General features: G+C 40.9%; 1 protein-coding gene across 1 annotated transcript; it reads right to left on the bottom strand.

Moving 5' to 3' along the window:
• Positions 1 to 1195: 1195 nt before the first annotated feature.
• On the bottom strand, positions 1196 to 23607 carry tmem240a (transmembrane protein 240a). Its single transcript, XM_069659420.1, has 4 exons — positions 23347 to 23607; positions 22852 to 22958; positions 15919 to 16127; positions 1196 to 2316 (listed from the first exon to the last, which is right to left on the bottom strand). The coding sequence occupies exons 1-4, from the start codon at positions 23401 to 23403 to the stop codon at positions 2162 to 2164; spliced, it is 528 nt and encodes a 175-aa protein (XP_069515521.1). The 5' UTR covers positions 23404 to 23607; the 3' UTR covers positions 1196 to 2161.
• Positions 23608 to 24563: the final 956 nt, after the last annotated feature.

Below are 24563 nucleotides of genomic sequence, written 5' to 3'. Positions count from 1 at the left end.
GCAGATATGAAGCTTAATATGCTTATGATCTGTTTTCTATTGCATATGGTTTTACGGTTTTACACAGGTTTCTGGCAAAGTTATGATTTGGACCGGTTTTTATTTAATTGGGCTGAAACTAGTATTTTTGGCTTTCAGAATGCTTGTAAGACTGTACAAACAATTCAAAGGTAGAGGCAAACAACTAGAAGCGAGTTAGCCTACTTGATTCTCATATTTCTGTTTAAAACGGATCACAAGGGAACACAGCTTCCATCAGTACACCAGCAAGTATGGGAAGCTAACCTGCTAGCTAGCTTGACGGTCCTGCTCTCTGGACGGTAACGGGTCGAATTTATAGTCACGGTGGAGTGCAGGGACGTTAAAATTCATGCAAACGGTTCAATGGACTCAAAATTAGTTTCCCTTAGTGCAGCATGAGTCATTTGCATTTTTTATGAATTTCGGAATTAGCAGACCATCAATATTTGACACGTGATAAAAAGGTATCAACATAATCAAGGAAATTTAAAAGATGTCAACTAAGGCTCTTAACATGTTTATGCACGTTGTTACACTTGAGGGATTAATGATTAAAGAATGGTAAGTTTCTGCTGTAGTTTATACTTCCAAAGAATAATTGACATTGCTAAAACGTGTGTTAGGTAATACTATATGGGACTGTGTGCATGCAGGTTGAAATATAAATCTATTTGCTTAAGAATAGGCCTACCCAACCAAGGAGAAATTATAATTTTAAATTCACTGTCACTGGAACGAGTCATACTGTTCCAGTAACATTAGAGGGCTTCAGGATGTCATTGGCATTGTTAGTCATTTCAGAAGTGTTGTTAGTCAGCGCTCATGAAATTTCTATTTGAATTATAATAAACGGAACTGAAGCTGTCAGCGGGACCTCTCTGTATAATCTGTCTGTTGTTGCTGCTCTGAAATAACCTCTCACTATGAGAATGTGTTCCCATCTTCGCTCATATGATTGGAATGACACAATCAAACATCAGAGGTCACTGTTGTGCTTCAATGGCACTTTTAATAAAACAGACATTTCATCCTCACAACAGCAATGTCTGGACAGAGAGGACGAGGGGAGGGCCGGGCGAGGGTTCCCTCTGCTGATAGGCTGGTTGCTCCTGATAAGTGAGAGGGAATTGGATAAAGAAAATTGAACTGTGCTGTAGAGCACAGCGTTAGGAAGGTGGAGGTGTGTGTGTGTGTGTGTGTTCAGTGTTTGTTTATATGTGTGTGCGTATTGAACTGACTCATCTTGGCTGGCATTTATTTCTCCTCCCGTGTCCACTAAAGAATGACAATATAGCAAAGAGAACCCCGACCAGAACCCTACACGCTCCCCTCCCCCTCACATATTTACAGGAAAAATTAATACATTCAGTTAATTCACTAAGTAACAAAGCTAATTAATCTGTGTTTTAGCAGAAATCACATGGTTTCACATCCAGTTTTCAAACAAACTCGTCTTCCCGTTCCATTCCTCTAATCTTTACGCACACAGTCCGTCATAAGGTTTCTATTGATAAACGACTCACACAAAAATCCCCCCACGCACCCCCTTTTTAAAGACTGTTAAATCCCACTTTCCCATATTTATAACTATTTACAGAAGCAGCAATCTAACCATCACAAAAACCCACCCACCCAGCAGTCTCATTCACCCTTCCCCACGCCAACAAAGTCCCACTCCCACCCAATAGAGAAAAAAAATATCCTGACACCCGTCTTGCCGCCCCCTTCCATACGCTGCCCACATCTTACCCTGTTCTAAAAGAGCATGCCAAGTTTAACAATGAACACAGAAAATGTCTCTATACAGAAAAAACACCCTTAAAAATGTTTTTTTTTTCTCCCTCCTCCCACAACGGTGGACGTGGACATAAGACAAGATTTTAGTGGAAACAAATAATCATCATCTTGCTCCATTTTTGGGATTTTTTTAGTGCTGACAGGGGCCCGGTTTAGTCATAAGAAAGTCCTGTCATTAGGGGGGCTATATTATGAACAGTGGGAGGGCAGTTTTCCAGGGTCTCTGAGGCAACAGTTGGCCAACGGGCAGTTTGGGAAGGTGGTCGAAAGGGTTTTGGAGAGGAGAGGGGAGTTTTAGAGGAGGAAGGGTTTTTATTTTTGTTTTTATTTTGCTGTTTTAGAGTCAGAGGTGGCGGGGACTAGGGTGGCCGTTGTGGTAGAGCTTCTGCTTGATGTGGACCATGTTGCCGCTGGAGTCTTCCAGCTGTCTGAGCTGGGCTCGGCGACGGAGGTCTCGAAGGTTGCAGAACTGAGGCAGCCATGACCAGGACGGGGTGTCTGGAGGAAGGAGACAAGAGGCAAGAGTGAGGTCACAGGAGGAAGGTGTTAGCATGTGATTTATATTGTGCTTTTCTGAAATGGTTGATATATGTGGGTCTGTGTCCACCTGAGATGGATGCAATAACCCCATGATGGATATGACCCTTGATATATTTTGTTTTTACTCTAGAGCTGATTGTCAATTTGAAGCTATTAACTTGAATTAGTTCTAATAACTCACAATTTACTAACCAATTATGTGTGGCTGAAATCATAGACTGTGTAAAAGAGGTGTTTTTATGCCTACAGGTCTGTAAGGAGAAGCGAATGTTGAAGTGTCAGTGTAAACTTGCATTCTTTCTAATGACCAGCAAGAAGTTCAATGTATGGAAGCAAATAAGAAGCCTACTTCTTTCTTTTATAATCTGAAGATATAATCTCAAAGATGTTCATTTAAATAAATGTCTGTTAAGCCACTATCTATCACCGAATGTGGTAACACAATGGTGATTGAGCCTTTGCATTTGCAGTAGTAATAGTATTATTATGGACTCAAAAAATCTCAAGCTGTGCCCAGTTAGTGACGCATTTTCCATCAGCCAGCAGTGGTTGGTCTGCCAGAGAAGGTAGGCGGAGCTAAGCGGCTGCTTTTCCGCTCTCTGCAAGTGTTACGAGTAAACAGTAATCTACTGTGGCTGAACAAACAAAGAAAAGATCGACTACAGATACAACTTCAAAAGGAAATTCAAGAGTTACAACCATAACAAAGGGAGCCAACCGTGGACGTCTAGTTATCTAGGATGTATGCATCCATAGCTGCCTTTCATTGCCATTAGGTACTGCCAAATAAAATGAAACTGAGAATTTAGAGATTATATCTTTAATCTAAGTAAATTATTTTCTAAGAAGTTTACAGTCCCCTCAATATCATGGTGTTCCTTTTTGGTATTGTTATGGTACCATTTAGATCAAAACAGACAATAAAGCAGGGCACACTTTAGGACAGGGCTACATTCCAAAATGTTTTGTTCAGCTTTCCGTTATAGGAGTGGGCTATTCAATTTTTGGTAAGTACATTTTCTTTAAGGCCATTTTTTTGCTAGCATGAATAAGCATCTCAATTAATACACAATTACCTTGAATCATGGATGCACCTTGTAAGCTGATAACGTAGCATTTGCTAACCCCTTGCTCCTCTCTAGCTCCACCCTTTCATCCCAATATGCTACTTTCAACCCTAAAATACTAACCTGGCGACTGCAAAAATGGCCAAACTTAAGCCTTCAAAATAAAACATCCCAATGGGGGATGTCATGGTGGCCACGCAATCCATTTCTAACACGCAGTCTTTGATTTAAATACAACATCCATGGGCCTAATGAGGAAAATATGCTCCTAAAACAAAGCAGGACTTAAATAAATATTGCATCTGGTATTCATATTTTGTCATAATCTCCACATGCCATAATCTCATCATCACTGCGTCTTTACTTCTTCTCAAATGATACATAAACAAATGTAATCACAGTAATTTGCTTTGTTGCAAACCAACATTTGTTGTTGTGCAGACATGAGCGATGACAAGTGAATGTAAGCTTTTGAAGACGGCAGCTAGACAACACTCATGAGATCCACACACAATAGTTTGAAATCCTTCTTAGCCTGATTTTCTGGCTCTAAATCCAGTTAGAGGCCGACAAGACATAACAACCAGCAACAGAGAGGCCTGATGTCTGTGCTGCAAACTGTCCTTCTTAGTGTCAAAGTGAATGAGTCCTCTTTGACATTCATTCTGTCCTGGATTAATCTGTGTATTTGTTTATGAGGAGGCTGATGTTGGCTGTAATATGATGGCTTCTCTTTCATCGTTATGCTCCTCAGTTTCAGTTTCCCTTAATGGTATAAACTCTGCTTTTCTGTCCTATTGAGAACACAATTTAGATGAAAATGTTTTATGCATTTAAATTGTCAAATCTAAAGTAAGCGAAAAATATAACCTTTAAAAAAGCTGGTCGTGTACCACAAAATCAAATCTTCCATGTAAGATTTAGTGTTTTGAAAAATGGGCCAGTTACCTTAAAAAAATGACCCAGAATCCGATGCATTAAGGTTTCTGTGCTCAACGGTGCGAATCATAAAAGTGAGTTATGAGCTCCACACGGACCTCAGACTGGGAAAGCTGGTGTTTGATATGTCTTTTAGTGACCAGCTTCATCACAGCTGTAACAAGTTTTAATCCTGGGAAGTAGGGGTGAGGTTTTTACAGAGAGGGCAGAGCGATGGAGACGAGATAAAAGATTGGAGCCCTGAAATATTGGATGAGAAATTGTAAATGGCATCAATCTGTTCGAGTGCAGCACGGTGTTGCCCTTGATTCTGCACATTTGTGTTTGGGATGTTGCACATGTGACATCTCTATTAAACTGGCCTTATTTCTCTACAAGCAGGTGAGATCAAGGCTGAACCCTCCATTTTTAATGCAGCGTCTAATTTACTTATCTTCCTTTGTACAATTAGCGGCGACCTTGCTGTACATACATTACACACAGGCTTTACAATAGAAAGGTTGACCTGCTGTGAAATAAGCTTCTGTCTTTTAACAATGACTTATTTCATGAATGCGAGGTATATAACATGAGCAGGGGACGGGCAGAGCAGACATTCGTGCTTGTCGGGTTATAAACCGGAGCCGGCGAGGCAGAGCGAGGTCCACAGAGACAGCAGAGAGAGAGAAAGAGAGGAGGGGAGAACCCCAGACAGCAAACCCAGAAGCAAATGGCCCTGCTAGAGGATGAGCGAGAGGAGGGGTGGTGGAGGTGGTGGTGGTGGTGGAGTTGGGGAGGAGGGAGAGAGTGAGTTATTTATAGCTGTGAATGGGTATGCTGTCCACAAGGACTGCTCTGAAGGGTATCCAAAGGAAAAGGGGCAACGAAGACAGGTTTCTCTCATTTGAATAAAAGGATGGAGATGGAGATGGGGGGACGGAGTCAGGAGAAATGATAATGCAAGGTGGAAAATGGGAGGCGAACACACAATTGTTATGCTCTTTTAGAGGAGAGGAGAGGGAGAGGGAGGTTAAGGCTGAACAGAGAGCCATCATTTTCTTCAATTATTGAGATAGTTTTTATGTTTTGCAAAAGAGACTCTAATCAGTATCAGATATTAACGGAGCATCAAGAATAAGATATAAAAAAGTAATTGCATCAGGAAATGGCCAGTAGTAGATTCAATAAGTGAAGAGGGAGGAGCTAGAGATAGAATTAGGAGGAGGGGGGAAGCAATGGGAATCAATGTGCATCTCAATGTACTCCATGTGTGTGTGCGTGTGTGTATGTGTTTCTCACTTGCCATTCCAGCTGCTCTCTCTCATTCTATTTATAGCTCTGGAGGAGAAAGTGTGTGTGTGTGTAAGTGGGGGTGGGGATGTGACAGCATCACCATCCTGCACCCATATAACACACACACACACACACACACCCATCCCCGCTCTGTCAGCCTCACCTTCACTCCTCATCTCGGGGAGGCTAAACGAGTCTGACCTAGCATCAACGTCACAGCCGACACACACACACACACACACAGGGACACACAGAAGCGAGGGGCATTCCCTCCCAGTACAAAGAAGAAGCCTATATCCCCCCACTCCATTCTGCTGATGATGAATATGGATGCTCTCTCCTCCCTGGGTGTTTTTTTTATGATGATGTATTTTACACTTGTGCACTGGAGAAAACAGCACTGTCTCACTCCCTGCTGCAAAACCGTCCACACCTCTGAGCAAAGCAGCAGCCTGCAACTATTAAAGCCTGTACAAGTCAAGCCCCTTGTTTATTCAACATATTCACACGGTGCCATTTCCTCCGGCGTCATGTTAATTTCTGTTTTAACGTAATACAAATATCACAACTAAGGTACATTTTAAGAATAAATTAAGAACCTTAAATATCAAAGAAATTAATTAAGGTCATATATGACATTCTGCATGTTAAACAGGATTCTATTTGTGGGGCTAACTTAGATAACGCTAAGCTAAGGTAGCCTACTCACTCTGCTAATTACTGCTTTACCCAATTACTGTTACAGAGACACGAAATGCGAGTGAGCTATTTGTTTTTCTCTTGTTTCATTTCACTTATGTTAGGGGTTGTCCATTGTGTGATGCTTGAATGTCTTGTTTTGTTTTGTGTGGACCCCAGGATGAATATTAAAGCTAACTAACAGGGTTTTTGATAAATATGTCGAGGTGCGAGTTGTAAACTTTGGGAATCTGTTATCATTTAACTGCTCCCGATTGATCAGCAACTGAAAAGACAATTGATGGTGAAAATCAGTGGGGACATTGAGTCATATTTCAAGGTGAAACAACATATTTGATAACCCAAAAGCTACTGTTAAACCACAGCTATTGTTAGCATTCAACCACTTCCTAGCTAACATTACAGACTATACGCTAGGAAAGGCTTAAATTCATGTTACCAAATTCTTGTAATAGACCAAACAGCAAGGCAGTGGTTGAATGCTAACGTTAAATGTAGTTTAACAGTAGCTAACAGGTTATCAAATATGTTGTTTTACCTTTAAATGTGGTCAGATAGCCCTTGGAATTTTTATCACCATATTCACACAACGGCCATTTTCCTCTGATACATTATTTTAGGTTGCAAACACAGAGAATCTGACAAATTGTTATCCATTTGCCACTTCCTTATTAATTAGCAACTTAAAATATAAAGGAGAGGGACAACACAGAGGGATACTATCAGGACATATTTCAGGTTTAAACAACATAAATAGCTACTGTTAGAAAACCGCTAACATGAGCATTGCCCCACTTATTAGCTAACATTCCTGTTTGATAGTGTTACCCAATACAACTGAGAGGGCTAAAATAATTCTGAAATTGTAACACCACACTCTTATAGATAAACACTAATGTTAGCTAGGAAGTCGTTGAATGCTAACGTAAGCTTTTGTCTAAAGGTAGCTAATGGGTTATCATTTAGCCTTGTCTCATATTCTTCTGGATTTTAACTAGCAATTGTCTTTACAGTTGTTGATCAATTGGGCAGTGGTGAAATTATCACAATTTGTCAGATTCCCTGAGTTTATGTGATTTTCAATCTGGAACAAAGCAGTAGGACAGTATTGCCTTTTTATAACAGCATTTGAGCTTCCCAACCTCAGCGTGATGTCAGAGGAAAATGGCCTCCATGTGAAGCAGCTCTTGATAACACAGAAATATCTATCAAAAATATCTATATTGTGTCCTTAAACCCCTATTTGTGCGTTTCCATGTGGATTTCATAAAACTTTGAGTATTAAACGACGTTCTTAGATTGTTGCTTGATACTTTCCAATCTTGCCTGAGGAGCTTTTTCATAGCAGTCCAAGTATCCAGGTCACATATCACCTACTTTAGCGTTCATCCTTTAAACTGAAGATCCAGGCCACCTCCATTATACAGGCCTGCCCCGAAAAAGCAGGGAGCAGAAGGAATATTTAAGCTCCAAATCCTGATTTTAAAAGCTTTTTTTAAATATTCAGTATCGCTAAATTTAGCTAATTAGTGCCAAATGAATGCAAAAACTTTGTTAGCCTTTCCCCCCCAGAGTTTGATCCTGGCAGGGAGGAAAATCCTGTGAAACCTCTATGAATGTGAGAAAAAACTGTAATCCTGGATGCTAATGCTGCCCTCATCAGTGAGCATCATGCCAGTGAACAGATATGAACCCTCTATGTTGACGATGGTTCATGTCTCCTCAGCAGAGCTCCAGACTATGAGGGATTTCAAGCTGCCTGGTCGTGATTTCACACTGGTGTCTAATATCTGCTTAGCTTCAGGGTCCCTGAAAGCCTTTTATTTCTTTGCTCTTGTCTGCACATCCACGCAAGCCAAACAAACTGTTACCCCACATGTTCTGTCTCATTAAATCTGCCGCATTTTGCTAAAGTAACATGCATCCTTCATCTGTCAGCAGGAGATGGTAAGAGAAAATGAAACAGATATTTCAGAGAGAGAGAGCGCTGACAGGAGACAGGAAATTAAGGAGCAACTATCACACTCAGTTGGATTTAAACACATGGTATGCGGGGATGCAGCTTTCACTTCAGCACAGCAGATGGTGGGAGTGAAGTCATTTCTCAATCTAGAGCCTGGTTTGAACCAGCCTTGGTAACTGCACTGTGTGTATTCTTACATTTACTCTATTAGATATCACACAAAAGCTTAAAACAAATACCAGCTTGGCCAGTTTTCCTCATCATGCAATAAACTTTCAGCTATTACTGCACATGAATTCATGTTATCTTCAGTCTAATGACAATTGACAAGCTGTGCACTACACACATCTACACACTGAGACACTTTATGTATCAATCTGCGTCTTATGCAGACCATTAAATGTAACCCACATTTTACACATGGACACACTTTCTTACTATATGAAATGTCCTTATTGCCATAACTGCCTGTATTAAGACGAAGCAAACATGCACAAAGCATACACGCACTAACGAGTCACTCGGCCACAGTTCAAACCAGGACGATCTTGCACTAATGTGACAGCGCTAACCACTGAGCCACCGAGCGGTCATAATGTTCTCAATGACTGGGCTTGATGACGCAGACATTTCTGGGCCATACAGCTCCTCTTGATGCAATAGTGAGATCATTAGTCGAGTTAAAGGCCTTGCACTCTTATGGTAAAACAGCATAGGCGATTTAACAGTTTTGGTTGATTATTAGACATCTTTTCAGGAATGTGTGGGTTGGAAAGTCGGTGCTTGATTGACCCATTAAGACAAATGTACCTTTTTAACAGTGTGCTCTGCAAGACCTGATGGGAACATTGAGCTGGCAGGGTGTGGGCTCTGCCACTACTTTAAAGCTGGGAAAAGATTAATTTAATTACATCTTCTGATAGAGATTCAACGTCATACCTGATGTCTTAGCTGCTGCCTGCCCTCCATTTAAGCAGCTTTTCCCACCCTTGATGCTAAAAAAAGAAGTGGCGCAGCCAAATGGAGCAGAGCCATTATTTTTAATTCATAAAGTCTGGTGACATCACAGACGTCTAGCAAAGCTCCGCCCACATTCAACCTCAGTCTGATCAGCAAGAAAAAATAGAAGCACCTGTGAGAAAAATTGAAAAGGTGGTGCCAAAGAACGGCTATGTGATCCAAATCACATACTTTTTCTTCTTATAATAAAACGAACTGCAGCTGCACTTATAAAACACGAACTGTGCATGCAGTGTACTATTGGTGCATACTGTTTCCTCATAACATTGTGGCTTGAACTTTGACCCTCTTGCTCATAAATCCATCAAATTTTAAATATTGTTAAGAAAAAGGTTGCCTTGGGGAAACAAAATGTCATTTGCTGAACAAATACTGTCAGATGTATACATGAGCTGTGTCTCAATTCAGGGGCTGCATCCTTTGAAGGACGTGGGCTACGAAGGATGAGTCATTCATAGCCTGAGTAGACCACTAAGGCCAAACTGAAATGAGACAGCCTGGTCCACAGAGGATTTACTGTTTGTGTCACCAGCTGTTCCCACCCTTACTTACGCCATCTTGTTTGAATTGGCGCGCAATGAATCTCGGGATATGTTGGGCCGCGAAGGATGCATCCGATGGATCCTTAGTGGCCAAGGAAAAGGAGGAAGCATTTGTCGGCCACATCTGAACGAGCCTTCGAAATGGGACAGCCTTCGACGTGCCGCTGTGACGCAATTGGCCTTCAAATACTTTCTTTCGAAGGATGCAGCCCCTAAATTGGGGCCAATATTGAAAGCTGTTACTGTTACTTTGAAATATAGGTAGTTTTAAATGAATTGTAGCTAAGCATTATAGTATTATTATTTTATTCAGTGTTATATGTTAACAAAAACTGTGGCTCAGAGTGATAGGGCGGGTTGTCCTCTAATCGGACGATTTGCGTTTAAATCCCCAGCTTCTACAGTCTGCTTGTCGAAATATCCTTGGGCAAGAAACTGCTGTGATTGTATGTGAATGTACTAAATGGTGACCTGCACGGCGCTGTCAGTGGTGTATAAATGTGTGTGTGAAAGGTTGGATGCTGACATGTAGTGTAAATTGCTTTGCCTGGTCAGAAGAGTAGAAATGTGCTCTATAAGTGCAGCCCATTTTTATTTTTATAGTTATATGATACATAAATGTGAAGTAACTTCCACTGTGCAGAAGATTGTGAGTCAGAATAGCCAAAAAGCATGCTGGCTGGCAAACAGTAAAATTTGACCAGATGCAGAAGGACTTCCTGGTATTTTTGACAAACATCTGTTTGGACATACTAAATCATTATCTGGCAGACTGAATAAAATGGAAGTTTGAGTATTAGAACGCAGCCAAGGTCATTTTTCCTGAAGACATTTATATATGTCACAGTACAAAAATCACAGGTGTCATCACTGAATCGTTGAATCATCACTGTCATGGCTTACTGGGTAACTTGAATGTAACAGAGGCCTCGTTAATTGTATTAGTAACACCTGCGCTTTTCCGACTGTGACAAGTCAAAATGTCACGTGTAGATCTTCCTGACCAAAGCAAGGGCACAATGTTTTCTGTCAGCATGAGCGGATAAACACATCATCCTGGCTCAGCGATCTGCTCCCAATCTTCAATGCATATTTCGCTCTGCTCAGCCAGAGTATAAACAGATCAAACAGTATCTAGTTCTGTAAAAAGAATAGGTGTGCTGTTAATATAAAAGGAATAGTTACATTATGTTGGGAGCCAATGCTTATTCGTTTTTTTGTTTCCTGAGAAGAGTGATGCGACTCTCCTGTCTGGGCATTAACTATGGAGCAAGAGCCAGTCTTCTGTCTAATTTGAACTAAAACATTTATTTGCAACGCTCGGCGCTAGACCTTCATCAGGCAAATGGTTTGTGACAATGAAAAGCCATCTTAAATACGGAGCGGCTGAAAGACTGCAAGTAATCAAATCCCTCACGTGCATTAGGAAGGCATAAAAACCAAACATCAATTCTAAATATGTCTCCAGTATCATACATGGAGATAGAAACAACAGAACAATTATATATGTATCGACAAAATATTGACAATAAATGGGCAGATTATTATACAGTTAATGCTAAAAGTCCAAAACAGCAATATTTATGGTTACGTTTGTAGAAGAATCTGCGTTGATGCATTTATATGTCACTAAAAAACAGCAAACATAAATAAATAGAACCCTTAATAAAAAATACAACGAGGTCTTAGGAAATTGCATAGGGCAAACGTTACTTCAGTTTGTGCATATGTTAACATAGAATAATCAATGTTTTCTCTAACCTATCACCCCTCAGTAGATCTCTGTAAATAGATCATACCGCCGTCTTAAAACTACACATAGAGGGTGTCATTTAAGGATGAACATTGTATATAGAAAAAGTCAACACCAATAACACATTTACTTAGTATCCTCCACAATACAATAAGGGCTCTAAAATCCATGCTGCATCAGTGCAGATAGATAAATGGGCACATCTGGCATGGCTCTGTCCAAAGCTCAAAAATACTCCGACAGCCTCTAAAGCTTTATTTTTTAAACACGCTATACCTTGCTCGCTGAATCTGAACATATACCACTATAAAAATGGCAATTTGTTGTTTTACAGTGACTGAGTGCTAGAACTATTTCCTGGCCAGGCACAGTGATCTGGTTATATGGTCCTGTTGTTTCCATGCAACCCAGTCTCAAGGTAGTTTGTCAAAAAGCAATGAAATTAGAACATATAGGTTCTTCTATGAGGTCATGAATTATGTGTTTTTCCCTTGTAAGTCAGTCAGCCTTTCAAACAAATGGAGTTCAAGCCTTTAGGAAGTAAATTGACGTATTATACAGCCACAAAGTCTGCTGAGACAGTGGTTGGGGGGATTGTTGGTCAAACAAACGTAAGTACGAAAGTCAAAATTGAATTTAATTAACTGATTCTAAGGACCAGTTTGCCGATTTTCAACCTCAGTCCTATCATGTTATTATGGGGAGCTAATGCCATTATGGTAGGAAAAAAATGCAATTTCGCTCTGTTCCTTTGGAGGACGCTATCCGCTTCTCCAATGGGCCCTGGAAAACCTCTGCAAGAGTACGTAAAACGCGCCCACCGGTATATTCTCGTCATATTTCGGATTCTGTACCGCTCTGAGCCATTGTCTGCAGCAAAAAAAAAAAGGTATTTGGAAACAAATTTGACGCTCAGATTTGATCTTTTTTCTACACCTGGTAGTTTTGGTGCCTTAACGAACAGAACTGTGACCCTTTTAAGTTGCGGTACTAAAACTACTATAAGGTTTGGGAAAGATTGGCAAAATATTGGGTCAGGATTTTGCAGAAAACTGTGAAGCCTGTCAAGGTACTTTTTGTGCCACCATCACTTAATGTGGCTGTGTCGAGTGACACGAAAAGGCTTTCATTTTGCAGGCACTGATTACTGACACGAAAAAAGGAGAAATTTGTGTCAATTCATACTAAATATTCATTATAATTTTGTGACTATTTCACAAAATGCCATGTGACCAGTTTCAAGATTTGAGATGTTTATTGTCACTCCGGTTACACAAGTACAATCTTGTGGAATTCTTTAGCCAGGAGGCTCCATTTAAAAAAGGGTACGTATTAAATATTAAAGTCATAAAATATAATAAAATAAATATACAAAACAAAAAGGAAGCAGTTTGCCAGGCAACCAGCTGGGAATACTAGAAGTCACTGTGCCGGAAATCATTTCTATAATTCTCCTTGACCTTAACTTAGCCTTGGACAGAGTGGACTACAGTATTTGAATCATTTCTCTGAAAAGGCATTGTTTCTGTCTGATATGGTACAAAACATGTTTACTTTATAGCTGATTAAACAATTTCCTTCTATTAAGTTTGATGGACCCTACTCTTTTGAGGAGTTCTCCAGGGATCTACCTGGGGTCCCTTATTATTTTCTATTCAGATAAGGGGATAATAAGGGTTAAACAAGTTGAAGCACTACCAATCTTATGTGTAGTCTTGTCAGCCTCTCAACAAACAAGAAGCCAGAAGCCCTCAATCTCAGTTTAATCATTAGTTGCTCAAGTCGAGTTGTTGTGTTTTATTCAAATGGAGCACATCGCTAAGATGAGATATTCCCTTATATAGCGCTGGAGAAGGTCACTCGTGCTTTTATCTCCTCCAGGCTTGATTGTTGTGGCGCACTTACGGTCTTTGCAGGAGAAATATCAACATACTACAGTTAATGCAGAGCACTGCTGCAGGTCTAGTCATGCTCTCCAAGAGAAATGACCCCATTACCTAAATCCTCGTCTCCCTTCACAGACTGCCTGTCAATTGTAGAATTGATTTTAAGGTTTTAAGTCAGCTTATTTGTGTGATTTGTTAACCCCAAGTGAGCCTGATTGCAGCTTGAAATCCTCTTTCAGGGCCCTTCTGGTAGTTCACAAGTCTCTCCTCATCACCATCAAATGGTAGACTTGCTATGTTTAGAGTGTGGTTCACTCAGCTGTAGGAGTCTACGTCCAAGGGAATCATTGTTGCAGTGTTAGTGTCCTCTTTTGAGTCCTTACTCAAAGCACACTTTTATCTTTTCCTTTATTTTTTTTTCTTGTATATCTCTATTTATTTATTATTATCTCATACATAGATAGACAGCTAAATTTCAAACATAAAGACCAGCTACAGTCATGTTTTAAGAGATATAAGATGCTCTGCTTAAAATAATCAATTGTGTCTGATATGTTTTTTTCTGCAGAATAGGTTTAATTACCTTGTAAAAATCCCAAGGCAACTTCTCCTTCTCTCTCATTAAAGAATATGTGCTACGTTTCTCCTTTTGTAAAATGACAGCCATCGTTTAGCAGCAACTTGTTAGCTAGTTTGAAATGTATTAATGTGTAATGTAATGTATAATGTATTTGCAAAAATTATGATGAAGGTTACAGCTGGCTCGAACATCGCAGAAGTGGTTGCCATAGGTTGCACATAATGATATGCATAGCGTCACCCCGTCCATTAACGGGACTGGCTCCTTAGGTTTGTGACGTCTCAAACCTGCCAATCTGAAAACGTGTTGTTCAGCCTGTCCTTGGTACACTGCAGTTTAAAAGCAGACAGGCCCAGCCATGGAGACGACTTCTTATGTTGTCCCTGATATGTCTTGTAGCACATGAAAAACATCACATGGAGATGTTTACAAGGTTAAACACTTGATTTTCAATGGAGGGGGTCTGTAAGGGAGTAAGGTAGTCTCTTGTCATGAATGGCATGATCAGGAATATAAATTTAGGGCATAACCAGTATGCCCATTAGCTAACTTGTAACCTACAAAGCTGTTTTTTTAAATCATATTTTTGTGTATAAATATACTTATGCTTTGCTAAATTTCCAAAATAAAGATATCTAGCCACGATTCTCTCAAATATATTGACGGAAATATGATTTCGCCCATCAGCTAACTTGTATTCTGCAAAGCTTTTTTTGGCTTTCCATTGAGGTTTGACTCAGCCAAGTGTTAATTAAGGGTTTCATCATAATTCCAACTGCTATTAATATTTTATTTCACATTATTGCAGTGCCCTGCTACTTTTCTCTTAAAGTGTCCCGATTGAGATCATTAAGGGGTTACAAAGGTAGACAGAAGCTAAAGTTAGCAGAGTTTATTCTATCTAAACTAATGCTACTCAACATTTTAGCTAACAGGCTTATTGTGATGGACCTGGTGTAGATATACAGGGCTTGGATTACATTACTGTATGCCATCAAATTAACTTAGGAATGATATAATGAAGTAAATATTTATGGGGAAATTAATTTGAATCAGCAGTTTGTGAAAGAAACAACAGAAAAGGGATAATTCAGTTATTTTGTTGCATTGACTAGTTGTTTCACCAAGACCTGTCTCTATCCCGAATCAGTTAGGAGAATCGACACCATCGCAATTCTCATCAAGGTTTGACTTTATGTAGCTAATTGACTACTTCATAAATACTGACTTTAATATATTAAAAACATAGTAATTACACTTAATAGTCGTGCTATTACATTAGCATATGATTGCTGCTTTTTCCTGAAAACAAATTTAGAGGAAATAAGGTTTGAAGTGTACCAGCTGTCCAAAAAACGAATTATTTAAGCCTCAACTAATGACCAACGTCTGAATCATCACATAGTTGGAAGGTTTAGTGTGGTTTTCTGAGAGGTTGCAGTAAACTGAGAGAAAAATCAGTGATAGGAGCCATAAATTGGCCCAGCAATGAGGGGGAAGGCCCTTTACCAGAGCTCCACCACCTGCTGTTTTAACATGGTATGTGCTTGCTGTGCGGATGTGTATGGTGGATAGAGATAAATATATTTCTGCATGCAGGCATTTTCCTAGTAGCCTTTCAATTGACACCACAAATCCTGCTTATTTTGCCTGTAGAATTACTTCCTGAGTTTTCGTTTCTTGTAACATGCTCTGACTTATTTCATTTCCTGTGGCATTGCAATCACAAGCAAAGTGAGAAGGTAAAGATTTGTATGATATGAAAGGGATTTAATGAGCCCCTTTTTGAGTTTTATTCGTGTGTATCTGCAGCAGACCAGCTGATAACGTCCAGCTTACCGTAGTAGCGGCTCGCCCTCCAGGCCCTGACGGCACAGTGTAGGACTCCGTCCAGCCACAGCAGCAGCCAGCTGATACAGAAGCCCAGCAGCAGCCCCAGCATCAAGTCCATCTCCTGCTTGGTCACACTGTCACTCACAAAGTAGTTCTCTGATGAGTCCACCAAGGAATGGTCCCCGTCATATGGGATTACATAGTGGACATGATGCCTGTGGGGAGGACAGAGAGAGGAAGGTGATGGAAGGGTAAGATATCCGTAAACCAACATAAATCCCAGGTCAAACTGAACATTTCTTTGCCTTCTAAAACACATACAGAGAGGTGATAACCTGAAGGAAAAACCTAAGAAGTTGCCAATAAAAAGTAAACCATTTGGCTAAACCACAGGCCTTAAATACAGCATCAGTACTGTCTGGGATATATACGCTCTGGATCTCCAGTGTAGGCACGAACACCACTCATAGATTTAGATGTTGATGATTGTGTTGTACATAATGTTGCTTGAAAAATCTCTTATAGGAGCTTTTCTTATTTTTTCTCAGCTCATTTAGCCAGATCTTAGTGTAGTGACTATCCAATATTCCACTGTTCTAAATTTAGTCACTTGCGTAGGAAGGTCTTGACGCGTGTCCAAAAACAACTGTCCAGAATGAAGATGACTTGGGGTGCTGTTCCTGTTTATTGCAGAGTTGAGACAGACCGAGAATGACTGCCAAGTTAATGTAATGAAATGATGATAAATCTAATATGGTTGCGTTACATTTACATGCTTACGGTTAAAGATATAATCTCAAAGATTTTCATTTAAATAAATGTCTGTTAAGTCTGAATGAGGTAACACAATGGTGATTGAGCCTATGGCCCACTGATGAAAGCCTTTACGTTTGCAGTATTATGGACTGGGTGTCGGTGGTGGAAAAAATCAAGTTAGTGACGCGTTCTCCATCACCCAGCAGTGGTTGGTCTGCCAGAGAGGGTAGGCGGAGCTAAACTGCTGCTTTTCCGGTCTTTGCAAGTGTTGCGAGTAAACAGTAATCTACTATGGCTGAACAAACAAAGAAAAGATAGATGACTACAGATACGACTTCAAAAATAAGTGAAAATCCAAAGAAAAAGAAACAAACTCGACGCTCAGATGAAGGAAACAGTCTAAAAAGGAAAGCAACCGTCAGCGAGGAAAATCAAGAGTTACTACCGGAGCCAACTGTGGACATCTGTATATGTGGAAAGTGTGCTCCCGCAATTACCGTTTATCGCCATAAGGTGCCGCCAAAGAGAATGAAACTGAAATCTTCAAGATCATATCTTTAAGTTACAGTAATAATCGTTTGTTCCCTCCCTTCCTATTCACCTGTGACCTATAAACACCTGACCTTGTCATGTGACCAATTACCCAAACACTATACACAACCTAGTGATCAAAGTGAATCATTCTACCAATATTTATACAAAACTATTAAAACATAAGACAATAAACATTATGCTAAATTGGCTCCTACAGTTAGATTAAGTTTGTCACTCATAACTTTACTTGAATAGGTGATGACCGTTAAATTTGATTTTAATCATTATTATTATGAAAATGAACTAAAAACACATTGAAATGTGAGGAATATGAAATATGATTTTATTTACTTGCATTCACTCAGCATGCAAACATTTACCTCTCATTTTACATGCATTCACACTATTTCACCAATCACATGAAGCTCCAGCTAGCCAACAGCTACCTCTGCATAATTGGTGTTAATTTGGTGGCAACTGCAAAGTTATCTAGCACAGTGGCTGAGGAAGGTGAGGAGGGGATCATAATGTAGCTGACAATGACCTTGTGGTGAAAGAAAAGCATTTCAACTATTTGGAATTATATTAAGTTCATGTGAGACGCCATGTTAGTAGTAGACGCCAACACAGGTCAGTATAAGACATGCAGAACAACAGAGAGACAAAGAACTGTAACGTTATAACTAAAATGCACACTTCAATATTTCTTTATTCATTACAAGTCATATTGTCATTGCAACCTTAAAGGGGACATATTTAAGCTCTGCAATCAATTTTCTATTATTTGAATTGGTTTTTGAATCACGTTGGAAAAGTTTGTTTCATTTAAAAATTGTATGCATATTCTAATTTAATTATTTTTCGGAGCCTCTCCTTCCTCCTGACACAAACAAGCTGTTTTTCCATTCAAAGGTCAGACCTTAGCCATGATTGGCTGACAGTATTTAGTGACCGCGTAGCCCCTCCCCCACGTGGGGGAGCGGCTGCACTGCACTGTCACTCCAAAGGTGTAGAAAACATGGCTGCTCTAGGATCGGTTATTCGGCCTTATATGTACAAGCCAGAATCGCCAAGAGGTATCGGAATGGTAAGCTGAAATCTTGACTTGACTACAAGCTTGTGCAAAAATGCAGCTTGAGACGAATGACGGTGAGTGACGATTGGTTGATTTCAGCAAAAGCAAGGTTCTACGTAGAAACCTGCAGCTGTTCTGAAAATAGATGAATATCCATTTAAAAGATACGGCCCCTTTAAACAATGTTGACACACATTGCAGACTTCCCTGATACGGTGCAGGGCTACTTGAAACAGGATTTTCCACACACCCTTGTCACTGTTTGATAACCTAGTGTGCTTATATATACCCTTATAGCATATACTGTATATTGCAGCATGCAGCATCTATGTGTGTGTAAAGATGGTAAAAGTGTCTAGACTGTCTATCTTGCACAGGCCTATGGTGTTTTTATATTTCATATGCCCACTTTAGCTTGGATGATGTCTAGAGATTTCGATCTAAATTTTAATCAGATTGCACTAATCCGCACTTTGCTGGGTGTCCCCAGGCTGCACTCCAGGCAGCTGTGGCTGAAAAAGTTTGAGGAAACCGGCCTGGACTTGCGATTTTACAGAAAAAAATCGAGGACCAAAATAAGGAGAAGAAACACTGCACCACATTCTTCAGTGACTTCTGTTTAAGTGCCTTTTTGCAAGGCATTTCCTCCAGCATCCTAAAAGGTATCAGCCACACCTGCTCGGTAAAACCTTTCTGGGTGGGTAAAATTTTGCAAAGACAAATACATAATCTAAAATGGCCTGATTGTGCATGTATTGTTACTGAATGACCTTGCAGGAGATAACTCATATAATGCAAGATCAAAAGAAGCTCTTACTAGAAGGTCTCTTTAAATGTGTTCCAAGTTGGAGAGAAATGAAGGGACTCAATTTGAGTCTAATTTTAACTGTTTTTCCACAAATCCACAGGGTGTGTGATCGCTGCTAGCCAGGTATCCACATCTCAAGAAGAAGAAAAAGGTAAAATATGGAAAAATGACGCTGACAAGGACACTTCATGTTCAGTATGTAGTAAATCAGTGAACAAGTCACTGTGTTATATTACAGCTAAGGGACAGCATGACATTATTAAAGGCTGCAGCAGCTGCAGGTCAACAATCATCCACTTCCTTACATTCACTTTACCACATCGTCCAGTGTTGACTCTGCTTCATAGTAAAACAGATACATCCACTTTATAAACCTTACTCTACTAATATTACCTGCCCTCCTGAGAGGGGATGAAGGCATTTTCAGATCTAACAACACAGCCAGCTTTCTGACAAACACTGAGGGAACACACAGGGGGGAGCTGAGAGATTTACCTGCTGGAAGTAAGTACACATACACACCTCTGCTCACACTCTTAGGGGCATGATATTCATTCAGGTTTAGACTGATGCAGGTTTTAAGGCCATTAAGTCTTTTCAAAATAAAAGAGCACTCTAGTAATTGTATGCTACACTTCTATACAATTGAAATATGTGCAGGAGACAGATTGAAATAAGTAGTAGTATTAGTAAGAATTGAAGCAGCATAGACTGAGATATCCTCACTTGTAGTTTCTGCTATTGGCCAGGCTCCAAAAACTCTGGACTCGCTCAACATCTTCTGCAACATGAGAGTGTTTTTTGTTAGACTCTCCCTGCCTGGTAAATGCCCACACCTTTACAGTTCTACACCCACACCTTGGTTCATAGATTTATAAGGCAGCCCCCGAATGATCAACCAGCAGTAAGCTAATGAGAAGACTTTTAGTCAACCAGGTTTTCATAGGTCGGTTAGTAAGAGAGAAATATATCAGCTCCAAGTAACGTTAAAAAATCAGAGTTTACGGTTTATTGACCATAGCTGGGGAGGGACAATGTTATGCTATGTTGACGTTAAGTAATTTTCAGTCTGTTTTTGGTTGTACGACACATTCAGAATCATTACCACTTTTGTTTCTCGCATTGTTTGTCGTTAGCAGCAGCGCTTTTCACATGTGCACTTGTAAAATATTTTGGAGGCTCATTATAACGCTTTTGTACGGTGTCAAAATGTTCATTATAAAATTCTTATTCAGCTTAGAAATTTAAAACATTCTGATGCCTCAAAGAAAACACATGTTTAGACGATTAATATCATAAACCTGCAACGACTACTTGAGTAATGGCTTATGACTATCAGTCAAATAGGGAAATCTTGAGTCAGTGCACGCTTTGCTTATCTCCATCCATAACTGACACAAAACCGAATTAATGAAAGCTGCTATGCTTAGCATTCAGTGTCTGTTGGGTTGTAACTGCTATGATGCACTGAAAGTTTACTGGATCTTTAACTGATGTTGCCAAAAAAAATGCTCAAAGAGAGGAAGAAGTGAGGATCAGAAGCAGCTGTGGATAAACAGACAGAAACACAACTTCCTCAGAAGAAAGTCATCCCCTCCTTTTGATTGACAAATGGCTTCAAGGCGGTTCAGTGCAGATATATTACAGCACTTAGCTGTGAACACGGACAAATAAAAACAGTTCTTGCAGATTTGCACCTTAAGTATCTGACTGAAAAAGTAGCAGGGCCACAAGGGGGAATCAAACCCTCTGTTGGACCTCACTGAGTCACAGAGGTCCATTAAACTTATTCTACATTTAACGATAGACCAAAATCTTCCTCCAGGTTTCTTTCATTCCCAACGTCTGTAAATAAATATAAACATAAGAATATAAAACAACATAGTGATCCTTCCTGTTTACCTTTAAACTGAACTTATGTGGACTTGCAATCCTGTTTGAACCTGAATCCTAAAAATCATTGTGTATGTACCTTTTTGGGTATAAAAATAACAACTAGTAAATTTTTCTGTGCTATTTAAGAATGAAACTTCCACAATAAGAGCTTTTAGATCATCTTAGGACAACTATCCTGCAGCTCTTTACAACAGCCTGACACCAATTAGCAGGGCGCACCCAGCAACACACAAAGTCCACTCCTAGATCTTTCCCCTGCCTCAGAGGCAGATATTGTAGGCCAGGCGTTGGCCCGTCAGAGAAACTACAACCACATCCAAATCAGAGCGCAGAGGCTGCCAAATAAAAATGACACTGGCTGTGTCCTCGAGCCTGATAAGGTGAACGCTGTGGGCGTCACGACACCTCCACGCCTCACGGATGGAAGGGCAGGCGAGTGAAGCCCGGGCTCAGGACTGCTCTGTTTATCCCACATTTCTGCTGTTTAGGAGAAAACAGGTGAGTGACTCTGATTCAGGAGAGTTTCCAGGTCAGTGAAATACAGTTTTAGGTACAGTAAGCTAAAGTTTAACTGAGCTTATGTTGGTGTTTTACTGTTTTATTAGTGCAAGTGCATGTCTGCATTGGAAAAAAAAATCTTAAATATAAAAACACGGCTAAATTCTTCTTTTATGAGTTTATTTTTTGCAAAGCTCGCTCACATTTGTAACCGGGCCTCTTTTTGCAGCAGCTAGGATGACATGATTGTCAAAATATTACTAAGGAGGACTACCAGTTATGCATCATCTCATCCCAAATCCTGTCATATCGCATCTGTGAGTGTGTGCGAGAAGCCTTTCCCAAACTTTGACTCAGATTATCCCTCTCTGACAGGCGTAATCTAATAGCACCTGATGATGACCCATTTGTGGATTTACAGGCTTAAAAACACACAGTGAAACTGGCCTCTTAATGCTGCTAATGAACTGCTTGTATCAGCCCCCTCACTGCAGTATGCACGGTATAGACTGCTGTTTTGTTTTAATGTGCATCTGTTCAGCTTGCACCAACATAGTGACATCTCCTCTGTTCTCATGGCTGCAGGACACAGGTCAATCAGAAGATCTGGGGACAATAAAGGTGTAAATCTATTGGATAAAAGGACTCTTGCTTTAAATCCTGCTCTAACACTGTTGCCATACCCTCTGGCACTGTAGACTTAAAAACAGAAAAAACAGAGGCCCACTTGTGCCTCTGCTCAGCCCCTGCTGTATTGCATGCTTACAGTTGCTGGAAAATGCACAATAATGTTAATTAAATCCGGAGTAATTTATTAATGAGTGTCTTGCTGCTGTTTTTCCCCACTTCAACCCTGCTCTCACTGTGACAGCACACAGCAGGTAGGCTCATGAGCAGCCTCAGCCCTGTAGCCCCTTAAGCCGTATAACCACATCACACCAACACTCATATGTTCATCATTCGGCTCAGCAGCTTTATATTCTCGCTGTTTCGGCCTGTTTGCAGCGCACTTGATGCTCAGATTGTTTTTGAACGGCCTTATATTGCTCATAGTTCATTACCTATTTATGGCTCCGACACACACCTTCGTATATGCAGCAAAGCCGAAATCCTCGCAGCCGAGAGCTGTATTATAAAACACACACCGACCGAACGTGTCATCGCTATTTCTGTTATAGCGAGAATAAATGTGAAATCTGTGAAAACACGAGCCGCTGAAAGAGCGCAGACAGCCTGAGATCTGGTTCGTTTTGCGGGGCTTCACCGCCAGAAATCTTCGAGGCCTCTTCAGAAAATTAAGAATTGACGGGTAGAAAAAAAACACACACCACCATGTTTATCCCAAATAATGTACGAAGATGACGGCATTTACCTTCCACAGTTGCAGTGACAGACGCGGTCCTCCCCTCGTAGATGCGGTAAGATGTAGTTGTGAAAGCGATCCAGTAGTGCGTTCATGTCCATTAAACAGGCTATCGCCTGCAAAGAAGCATGCAAGTCAGCTGGGACATGTCAAGCAATAAGGCTAGGCTACTCCTGCAGACAGGGGAGGATTCTATTCATTATTATCATTAAGACACAAAAACAAGCATCATGAAGGAAAGGAGAGAAAATAGCCTTGGCACATCCTCCCGTTTCTAAAAGAGGGGGACTCTTGCCTCAAACGGACTTAGATTATTTATTTATGACAGCAGGTAATTATAGGTAGGCTAACCTACTTCCACATGTCATTGATAGGCCTGTTTTATTGTAATTTCTCTTAAAATGTGATTAATTTATGGCACATTTGAATTAATCTGATGATATATTAGCTTTAGTGAGTGAATTAGAAAGCCTTATTGTGGCTGAGGGAGGTGAAATTTCTTACCATTACAATTGAAGCACCAAGAATCATAAAAATCATGGTGGTTGTGATCATATGCATCAAAACTTCCAAACTGGCCGCCGTCCTTCAGCCCGGGCTTCTACCCGCGGCAGTGGAGACGCTCCGGCTGGGCTCTGGGCACTCTGTCCCGGCAGGAGCCGCTCATGGAGCCGCCGCGCCGCTCCTGGCTCCCCGTCCCTTCAAACTGCCCGGTCTCCCCTCCGTCCCCCCTCCTACACACGGCGAGCCGCTCTCTCAGCCTTCACTGCGCCCTCTCCATCCAAGTATCCTGTCCCCCCCCCCACCCTCCGCCTGGTCGGTCGGTCGGATGCGACTGCCGCTACAGCTCCAAGGAGGCAGTCCTCTCCTAATTACCGATGCAAAAGTGATCCGTTCTCCCTGATGTGCTTCTATCTCTGGCCCAGATTAAAAAAGAAACATAAAGAAAACAAGTGCTTCCTTGATATCCTCTCCGGGTTTCCTCGGTGTCCTCAAGTTATTCCAAACCGGGCTGCGCTTTAAAACCGGCGAATTCTGTCCTCCATCGGCGAAAACGGTCGATTTCTCTCGCTTTCAAAGAGCTGCACCAACTCCTCTCTCGGCCATCGCCCTCGCCTTTCTCGGAATGCTTGATAACATCGACATGAGGTCCAGATCGGGAACTAGACCCACCCTGCGCCCCGAGTCCAGTCCGGATCCCGCAACGGCAGCTGCATCAACGCCCGGAGCCAGACACGCATGATTATCCCATCCTGGCTTCCAGCAGCTACACGAGCATCCACTCCCACCTCCTGTGCATGTGCGCGCGCACGAGTCAGTGTACGTGCGCGTGTGCGTTAGAGAGAGAGAGTGTATGGTGGGCGGTATGAGAGGGGAGAACTGCACACTGCCTTTATGGCAGCGGCCTATAGGCTCATTATTTATAGTGGTGGATACCTGCAGATGCACTCGAGGGCTACAAGAATGGCACTCTTCATCATGATTTAACCTCCTCTTTTTCCACAGGCTTAACCCCTTTATATCCCTAAACACCGCCACCAGCCTGGACACACACATGCAAACACACACACGCCCTCGTTTTCTATTTTTCCTCCAGACGTTGTAGCCCTTTAGTTTCTGATCCAGCGCCATTTAAGCGTTTTTTTACTCCTACTATCCAGCATGTTTAATGTCTAAAGTGAGTGTCTGATCTGTTATCTGTCTCTTTTTAAGGTAGCAGT

The sequence above is a fragment of the Semicossyphus pulcher genome, unplaced genomic scaffold (assembly GCF_022749685.1).
Source record: "Semicossyphus pulcher isolate SPU_LCO1_2020_fin unplaced genomic scaffold, fSemPul1.0.p SCAF_13, whole genome shotgun sequence".
NCBI lineage: Eukaryota > Metazoa > Chordata > Actinopteri > Labriformes > Labridae > Semicossyphus > Semicossyphus pulcher.
This window is presented reverse-complemented; position numbering and strand designations above follow the sequence as displayed.